This window comes from Monopterus albus, unplaced genomic scaffold (assembly GCF_001952655.1).
Source record: "Monopterus albus unplaced genomic scaffold, M_albus_1.0 scaffold157.1, whole genome shotgun sequence".
NCBI classification, from domain to species: domain Eukaryota; kingdom Metazoa; phylum Chordata; class Actinopteri; order Synbranchiformes; family Synbranchidae; genus Monopterus; species Monopterus albus.
Genome location: NW_018128037.1, coordinates 623022 through 633594, shown reverse-complemented (window position 1 = coordinate 633594; position 10573 = coordinate 623022). Strand labels below are relative to the sequence as shown.

General features: G+C 41.1%; 1 protein-coding gene across 1 annotated transcript in view; it reads left to right on the top strand.

Annotated features, from left to right (window-relative positions):
* Positions 1–7075: 7075 nt before the first annotated feature.
* LOC109968645 (piggyBac transposable element-derived protein 4-like) overlaps positions 7076–10573 on the top strand; it is a 34473-nt gene continuing 30975 nt past the window's right edge. Inside the window, 1 exon segment of the mRNA XM_020615049.1 lies at positions 7076–7083. Within this exon segment, the coding sequence (XP_020470705.1) occupies positions 7076–7083 (8 nt within the window).

The following is a 10573-nucleotide window of genomic DNA, read 5'->3' as shown; positions in this document are numbered from 1 at the left end:
AGTAGCAGGTAGAGTAGGGGTGGGGCAGGTAGGGCCATTTATGTGCTTACAAGTGACTATGATGAATTATTTAACATAGCTTTGAGAACAAACAGCTGACACTGGGTATGCATTCACACTCACATTCACACCTATAGGAAATTTAAAATCTGGAGTACCTGGAGAAAACCCACATAGGCATAGGGAGAACATGCTAACTCCGCACAGACAGACATCAATCAGATTTTGAGCCCAGAACTGTATTGCTTTGATGTGACAGGGCTGACAACTGCACCACAAATAAATGTTTACATTTTAGGTACTGAAACCTTTGACATTAAGTAATAGAGTAGCCAAAAGAAAATGCAATTTCTGAAGAAACTGTGGTGGTATAGCTGCCTTCTGAAAAAGCCAGCGCCAAACTACAATACTTAAGTGTTAAGGCCTAAGGCTACCAGACTCACAGTTGGACTCCAACTACAGGCAGAAACTTTTTATTAAATATAAGGTACAGCAAACAGAGTTACTGGTTCAGGCAGAGGTGAACAGACCCTTGATGTTCCCGGAGGAGGAGGCAGGTATATGGAGAGGTGTCAGGGCTGAGAGGACTGGCGGCAGGAACAGGTACTGGATAGGCAGCCGGACCTGGGATCAGGTTGGGAGGTTCTGGAGAGCAGAACCCACATAGAGCTGGATGGTCTGGAGGGAGTAGTGCAGGTGGAGAGGAAGCAGGATAGCGCACCGGAGTTTGGTGAAAAGGAAACCAGGAAACAGAGTCATTGAGTACCAGGTGGGCAGGTGGTTGGCAATGTGTGTCTGGAAGGACTCAGGAGAGGATAGGCTGCGTCGAGCCAGAAATCGTAGCTCAGGTATACTGGGTAAGCAGGCAGAGTCGATAGGCATAGGTAAACTGGACTGAGTTGTGTCAAGCTGGTGAGAGTAGCTCAGGAGTGGCAAGCCAGCCAATGTCAGGCACGTAGACTAGCACTGCCCAAGCCTGCAAGTGGGACTGAGGTAGCAGAGTGGAGTTTTACCTGGTGCCTAGTGATGTGTCTTTTAGGGCGAGTGACATCACTGATGATGGTCGAAGCCTTGCTGGTTCAAGAAGTGGGTCGAGTATTGGCGCGATTTATGAACAAACAGCATATACTGCAATGGATCTGTTCACACTTTGTGGGTTAGTTATGGCAAAATTTGTCGGTTTCTGTGTGACATAGAGGTGCATTTTGTTATTCTGCTGCTTATTTTGATGGAGCATGTGAGAAAGAGAAAGTTTCCCCTCGTGTAGATTAGATTAGAATCAACTTTGTCATTACACATGATATGTAGGGTAATGTACAATGTACAACAGACTATAGATTTAAATTTCAAGTAATGGATAAGGTACATTAATCTTATAGAACACTAGTGCAATGGGATGAAATGCAATGAAATAGTGCAGAATAAGAAGATAATAAGTTACAATAGGTTACAGTGTAGGAAAATTTTGATCTGATCTCTCCCAATAAGGTAAGTACACTTTCAGTAACATTATAACATGTGCTTTATGTTTGTTATGCAATGACAGATTATTCACTCCTAGTGAATCTGGCTCAACCAAACCCTAAAGAAAAAACACGAGCATTTAATTCAACTCACAGAATTCATGTAAAATGATTTTTTCACTGTCTTCTCTTTTAATCCAAGGTGAAGTGTTTGTTGTGTGCTAAAGAACTGGGGTACAACAACAAACACCTCACCCATGCTGTGGCATTTTCATGCTTTGCATGAAAATAATGAGGGGAATGTGACTGGACCCAGCCCAGGTGAGTAATTCAAAAATATCCACTTTAGGAACATACTTTTCCATTCCTGACATATTTCCTTAATTATAATTCTGAAAATGACAGAACTAATACTGTATTTAAAAACGTTGTATTTTTTCTCCTTGCAGCTCCGCCATGCAATCTGCATTGTCCACATTCTAAACCTTACTGTAAAAAAGGCTAGATCTGACCGCAGTCCTGTCCTCAGTTTATTCCAGGGCAAAAAAACTGGTGGGATATTTCTGAAGCAGAACAACTGGTAGTTCACTGATGTTATTTTTACATATGTTAAGGTATTATTTGTTTTATAGTTCTGCATGTCACAATAACATGATTTACTTTTTGTCTTTAAAGGAGAAACTTGCTCTCGTGCAGGAGCAGATGGGGAGACCCAAACTAAAACTGCTTGAGGAGGTAGAAACCAGGTGGAACAGCACATTTCACGTACTCCAGGAACTGATGGAACTCAGGGGGCCTGTGGGGGTAGCTTTGGCAAGTTTACAAGCTGACATCCCTGGACTAACATCTGATGAATATAATAATGTTACTATGTGTCTGTCCGTTCTCTCACCCTTCAATGAAGCCACTGTGGAGTTGTCTGAGAAAAAAAGGGTATCTGGCTCAAAAGTGATATCATTATTAAAAATAGTAGAGCAGATGCTCCAAGAAGAGGCAAAACATGCAACAATCCCACTGGAAAGGGAACTGGGCGAGCACCTCACAGGGCTTCTAAAGGAAAAGCTCCAAAACCTCCAAAAAGTATGAACGTCATGTTGCTGGCTACCTTGCTGGATCCTCTCTTCCAACAAATTGGTTTCTTTAGCCCAACAAAGGCCAATGACGCTGTCAAATGATTAACATCTGAACGTACCATCATTAAAAGGCCCCAGTCATCTCCAGCTGTAGTATCAGCATCAACATCATCACAGGATGCTGTAAATGACAGACCTGGGAATTAGTTCTGCTTTGGTTTAAGGTCAATCTGGATTAATTATGATTATCACTTACACAATCTGTTTATGCTTTTGAGGAAACAAACTTTGGCATTGTTTAGATACCATAGTGGAGGAGACCCAGAGAAACCACAATGTGGTTATTGATGCTACAGTCAAAGTCCAGAGATATTTGGCAACACCAAACATTCCCAGGATGGAGAACCCCCTCCAGTATTGGGAGAGGAAACAGAGCATTTATCCCATCTTGTAAAAACTCGCTGTGGAGTTCTTGTGCACCCCTGCCTCATCTGTACCCTGCAAAAGAGTTTTCTCCAAAGCAGGAGAATTTGTTTCTAAAACATGGAATCATCTGAACCCCGGCACAGTGGAGCATATTTTGTTTCTGAATAGTAATGAATAAAGTCCTTATGTTGCACAAACACATTCACTGCCCCTTACCTTGTTAAAAAACTGCAACATTTCGAAAACAATTGTACCCCTGTCATTATGCGTTATTCAAGCATTGATAAAATTATTTATTAATAATCATTTGATAACTAATATTAGATTCCACTGCATCATTGTCATGTTAAATACCCATAATACACTAAACAAAAATAGAAATTGTATTTATATGAATGAATACAGGAAATGTATTTATTAAGATAAATTGATTTCTTTTACCTTGCAGTCATTCCCACGGCTGCACTATTGCAGGACGGTCTTGAGTGTATTTCAAATTGATAAAATTACCCTAAAATATATCTGTAGGTGTTGGCAGTTTTCATCGCAGTTTTCATCACTTAAATACAGAAAAAGTTAACTGATTTGTTTGCAGCCTAAGCTGACAAGTCGAATACTGGTGTATCAACTCTGACACCCAGCCACTTGCACTTGACTCGGTCAAGTCATGGCCAGCAGACTGGACACACTAGGCTGCTCTGCTAGCTAAGTTAACTAATGTTAAATATTAAAAAGCCCGCTGGTTCAAGATTCAAAGGTTCAAAGTGTTTATTGTCATATGCACAATAAGGAAATGTGTTTCTCTGTACAATGAAATTCTAACTTTGCCATCCACACTGAATACCAAACAACACAAGTGAAATATAAAGTAGATAAACAGTAGCACAAAATCTAAAGGCACTTTAAACAGCAAGTGAAAAGAAATATAATAAGAACACAATAAGAGATAATGTATGCTACATCGCAGCTGTATGTGCAATAGTCAGCAGTGGGTGTGCAATTATGCAACTGAGTATGTAAACAGTACAGGTGGAATTACATGAAGTAATTCCTGGTTGTAAACTCCTGTCAGCTGTTTAGGAATCTGATGGCAGTTGAAAAGAAGAAGAAGAATCTGCTTTATTGGCCAGGTGTGTCGGACACACGAGGCACTTGACTCTGATACATCACCTCTCAATGTATGTGTATATATCCCCATGCAAGGGGCAAGTAAACAGCAAGCCAGCATAAGGCTGTGTAATATAACAAAATAAGCAGTATTAACAAGCAAACAGTGCAAACAATGCAGAATAAGCAGTATAAACAGGCAGTAAACAATGCAGACAGACAAAGGAATGCTCATTGTGAAATGAGAAAATAGGGATAAAAACAGAGTACTTAAATACAGAGACCTGTATGGATCTGAATAGTCTGTACAATGTACATTTATAGCTATTTCGCTGAGGGTTATTGTCCAGTCATACTATCGTGGGTCAAGTGTTCATCAGAGTGACAGCCTGGGGGAAGAAACTGTCCCTGTGCCTGGTTGTCTTGGAATACAACGACCTGTAACCACATCCAAAGGGGATTTCAGATTGTGTCCAGGGTGTGAGGGGTCTGCAGTAATCCTTTTCGCCCTCCTTTTGACCTGTGCGGTGTACAGGTCCTCCTTGGAGGGCAGGCTTGCACCAATTACTTTTTCTGCAGTCCTGACTGTCTGCTGAAGTCTGTACTTGTCCTGTTTGGTTGCTGAGCCAAACCAGACAGTGATGGAGGTGCAGAGAACAGACTCGATGATTCCTCTGTAGAACTGTATCAGCAGCTCCTGAGGCAGGTCGAGCTAGCGCAGGAAGTACATCCTCTGCTGTGCCTTCTTGATAATGGCGCTGATGTTGGATCTCCACTTCAGGTCCTGGGAGATACCATACCGTACCATAACGTACTGAACCGTACCATACCGTACCATACCAAACCATCTTTATTTATAAAGCACTGAAACAACCGAGACGGACCAAAGTGCTGTACAGTGTGATTAACAATATACATTAAAAATAAAAACAACTTACAAGGACAGATAAAATCAACACCAATATCAGACATCAGTCAATACAAATAAAATCAACACTACAATAAGATATCAATCAATACAGATAAGATCACACCAATAAATAGTATCAAAATGCCAACGAGAATAAATGAGTTTTCAAAAGGGACTTAATGTTACGGTTTAGTCCCCCTCACCAGGGGGGTGAGGGAGAACTGAGATAGGACTCAAGTTTGCAGACCCATGTGCTAGTAGAAAAATGGAGGTTTAATGTAAAGAAAACATACAACCAAGGTAACAGAGTCAACGTATAGTACAATAACCAGGGTAGGACAGGGATAGCTGAGGAGACTAGGACGAGCAGATGAGTAAGAGGAGGAAACAGGAGAGTAGAGGACCAGGACAAGGCAGGTGAGTAGACAGGAGAACGGCGACAAGTGAGATGACAGGAGGGACACAGAAACGAGAAGACAGGATTGGTGTAGCACTCACTGAAGTGCTAGCCATCCAGTACCTATGGCTGGGAAAATCACCGTCAAGTACTCATGGCTAGGAAAGTTCGCCTGAGGTAATCACGGCATCGCCATCAGATACACATGGCTAAGAAAGTCAATCAGAGGTAATCACGGCATCGCCGTCAGATACACATGGCTAAGAAAGTCCATCAGAAGTAATCACAGCATCGCTGTCAGATACACATGGCTAGGAAAGTTCACCAGAGGTAATCACGGCATTGCCGTCAGATACACATGACTAGGAAAATACACCAGAGATAATCACGGCATTGCAGTCAAATACACAAGGCAGAGGGATGATCGCTAACATGCATGGCCCTATCTAACTCAAAACAAGAAAAAAAAAAACTAAAACCTTGCCGTGCGCTTAGACTGTCATACTTCTTTTAGATACACTCGGTTCTTTTATCTGAAGGCCCCAAGAAGTAACACTCAGGAAACAAGAATCAGCTTTATGTAGATTTATTTTCTTCTGGTTAAATGCAGAGTTATTACAACGCTGGGCTCTGTGAGATGAACAAGTCCCAAGAGCCTTGATAATCGGAAATAATTCACATTTATCTTCTCGGGCTGGGACTGCCCTGTACATGGGTGGAACGTTTCATGTAAATATTTTAGAATGTGTGTGTGCAGTGTGTGTGTGTGTGTGTGTCTATGTTATTTTCAGGCGTTTCTCTCTAACTGAAAGTAGACATGCACTTAGCTGTTTCACTTACTTCCCTAATTCTGTTGTAAAAACCCCTTACTCATGTTTCAGACATGAGTGACCAGTACAAGCCTGTCAAACCTCACACCTTAAAGTAACGTAAATTAACAGCATCTTATCTATAGTTTCCAGAACGACACTTATTTATGCAATCGATTCATGCACATTTTACCAAGAAGATGAGAAATACTACAAGTTGACTCAAAGCTGAATATTATGACTATGATGCATGCATAAGAGCCAGGTTAATACTGATACATGGTGCTGCTAATGAAACACAGACAAATGGTCATACGGAACTCTTTTATTATAAAAGCAAAATAATACTGATAATAAATAGAAAAATAATTTTAACTCCTGAAATCCAATCCTAACACTTCCTCAACATGTCCGTGTCCAACATAGTGCAAGTTAATGCCCCGGTGACAACGCAGCATCTGCCAGAGGTTTAAATAAGGTAGCGAAGTCATTACAATAACGCACCTCAGCTATGCGCGACAACCCACGAGTCACTAATTACAGCAAGCGACACAGCTGAGGTGCTGATCCCACAAAAAAGAGAGAGCAGGAGGGAGAAAGACAGAAGAGAGGCAGGTTGCGCCGAGCAGACCTGACACATAAAGACCGGCAAAGAAGAGGCTTGTCTAATGGGCAGTGGTAAATCATTCCATAATTTGGGAGCAGTAGCTGCAAAGGCACGATGGCCTCTAAGCTTGCGCTTTGTTCTGGGCACACTCAAAAGAAACTGATTGGTAGATCTCAGGGAACACGTAGGTGTATGCCAGTGAAGTAAGTCAGATAAATAGGGAGGTGTGAGGCCATAGAGGGGTTTTAAAAGCAAATAATAAAATTTTGTAGTGGATCCTAAAATGGACAGGTAAGCAGTGCAAGGAAGCCAAGACTGGAGAAATGTGTTCATATTAATGTGTGCCTGTTAAAAGACGTGCTGCAGCGTTTTGGACCATCTGGAGGCGAGCGATAGAGGACTTGCTAATCCCCAGATACAGTGCATTGCAGTAATCCAGTCGGGTGGTGATAAAAGCATGAATCAGTAAATAATAATACAATCGAAAGGAACATGAGTTCAATGTTTTTGAATCCCATAGCTGAAAAGGAAATTATAGAGATAGTGAATAAATGTGGTAACAAAACATCTAGTGATAGTGATGGTATCACCATGACAACTGTTAAATGGGTAATTGAAGGGATATGTAAACCATTAACCCATATTTTTAATATGTCGTTTCGACTTGGGCAGTTCCCCAATAATATGAAAATAGCAAAGGTTATTCCACTGTATAAATCTGGTGATAAACACAACCTCACAAACTATAGACCGATTTCTCTGTTGTCACAATTTTCAAAAATTCTGGAAAAACTCTTTAATAACAGACTAGACACATTTATTGATAAACATAATATCTTATCTGATTGTCAATATGGTTTTAGGTCGAAAAGATCAACATCCTTGGCCATTACTGACCTGATGGAGGACATTACAAGTGCTATGGATGAGAAAAAATATACGATGGGGATATTTATTGACCTAAAAAAAGCTTTTGATACAGTTAATCATGAACTATTAATGGATAAGTTAGAGAAATATGGGATCAGAGGAATGGTTGGGAAATGGATCAGAAGTTATTTGACACAGAGGCGTCAAGTTGTGAGGTTGGGTGAATATCAATCAAGTGAGCTGAACATTGTGTGTGGAGTGCCTCAGGGTTCTGTGTTGGGACCTAAACTATTTATATTATACATCAATGATATAGGTAAGGTTTCTGAAACTGTTAAAATGGTTTTGTTTGCTGATGATACTACCATCTGGGCATCAGATGAAAACTTACAGCAACTCTCTGTAAGGGTTTCAGAGGAATTTGGGAAGATAAAGAAATGGTGTGATAATAATTTACTATCTTTGAATTTAGAGAAAACTAAATATATGGTATTTGGGAACCGTAGACCACATAATGAACTTCAATTGAGAATTGGGGGTGCCAACATTGAACGAGTATATGAAATTAAATTTCTGGGGGTAATGGTTGATGACAGATTATCCTGGAAATCTCATATTAGACATGTTCAGCATAAAATAGCTAAAAATATATCGATATTGGCAAGGGTTAGACATATGCTGGACGTCAAAGCATTGCGGATTTTGTATTGTTCATTGATTTTGCCATATTTGGAGTATGGCGTTGAAAACTGGGGAAATACATACAGGAGTTCACTTCAACCATTGTACATATTACAGAAGAGAGCGATAAGAGTTGTGCACAAGATGGGGTATAGGGATCACACAAATGTAGCTTTCATACAGTCTAAATTGTTAAAATTCTTTGATTTAGTGGAATATAAGACTGCTGTGTTTATGTATAAGGCCAGGAACAATTTATTACCTGGTGGAATCCAAAAGTTATTTGGTGAAAGGGAAGGGGGATATAACTTAAGGGGACATTTAAATTTAAAAGTTCATGCTATACGAACAACCAAAAAAAGATTTTGTATTTCTATAAGTGGGGTCAAACTATGGAATAACTTAACTGTGGACATGAAAAATAGTACCAGAATTAAGGAGAGATTTAAAAACCGGAAAAAAAGAGGCTTGTCTAATGGGCAGTGGTAAATCGTTCCATAATTTGGGAGCAGCAGCCGCAAAGGCATAGAGTCCTCTAAGCTTGCGCTTTGTTCTGGGCACACTCAAAAGAAACTGATTGGTAGATCTCAGGGAACGCGTAGGTGTATGCCAGTGAAGCAAGTCGGATAAATAGGGAGGTGCGAGGCCATGGAGGGATTTAAAAGCAAATAATAAAATTTTGCAGTGGATCCTAAAACGGACAGGAAACCAGTGCAAGGAAGCCAAGACTGCAGAAATGTGTTCATATTTACGTGTGCCTGTTAAAAGATGTGCTGCAGCATTTTGGACCATCTGGAGGTGAGCGATAGAGGACTCGCTAATCCCCAGATACAGTGCACTGCAGTAATCCAGTTGGGTGGTTATAAAAGCATGAATCAGTGTCTCAAAGAGCTGTCTGCAGACCATTGATTTTACTTTGGCCAACTGCCTGAACTGAAAAAAAAACTAAATTTTACAACAGCTGCAATTTGGCAATCGAATTTTAGACCGGGGTCCATCTTAACCCCCAGGTTTGAAATATTTTTCTTGTTATATTGAGTTAAAAAGCCCAAGTCAATGGAGGGAGACCCAACAGTATCACCGAACATCATCACCTCAGTCTACTCTTCATTCAGCTTCAAAAAATTAAGAGCAAGCCAAGATTTAATATCCTCAAAACATTCAAGCAGTGGCCTAACACAATAATTTGTCTTTGTAACTGGTAAATAGAGCTGGCTATCATCTGGGTAGCAATGACAGGAAATACCGTGTTTCCTAAGTATAGAGCCAAGTGGGAGAAGGTAGAGAGGGGTCCAAGGACCAAGCCTTGTGGAACCCCTATACAAAAGGGGCTCAGAGGAGGACATAGCATCACCAAGCTTCACACAGAAGATTCGATCCTTAGGGTAAAACTGAAACCATTCTAGAGCTATGCCTTGAATACCCACCCAGTGCTCTAAATGAGAAATAAGTATGTTGTGATCTACTGTATCAAAAGCAGCGGTTAAATCAAGGAGCACTAGGATGACACAGTTCCCTGAGTTAGCAAGAAAAATATCATTTGAAACTTTCACCAAAGCAGATTCAGTACTGTGCAGGGTTTTAAACCCTGACTGAAAGAGCTCGAGAATATTATGTCTTTCCAAAAAAGCCAGTAACTGAGTGTAAACTATCCTCTCTAGAACCTTGGAAAGAAATGGCAGATTAGAAATAGGCCGAAAATTAGCAAGCACTGTAAGATCCATACCAGGTTTCTTAATCAATTGCTGCACCACCGTGTGTTTAAAATTCCTTGGGACCAGCCCAGAGGATAAGCTACTATTGATAATAACCTCCTCTGCTGTACCCTCTTGTTGATGGTGTTGATGGTGGATGCCCACTTCAGGTCCAGGAGATAGTGGAGCCCAGGAACTTGTAGGACTTTACAGGGGGGCCAAGTATGGTGAGGGGGGTAAGGCTGGGGGGTTTGTCCTGAAGTCCACTGTCATCTCCACTGTTTTGAGCGTGTTCAGCTCTAGGTTGTTGCGGCTACACCACAGTACCAGCTGCTCAACCTCCCATCTGTAGGCTGACTTGCCACTGTCTCAGATGAGACCAATGACCGTTGTATCATCAGCAAACTTTAGGAGCTTGACAGAGGGGTCCTTCGAGATGCAGTCATTGGTGTAGAGTGAATACAGCAGAGGGGAGAGCACACATCCCTGGGGGGCACCTGTACTTATTGACCGGGTGCAGAATGTGGGGTTCCCCC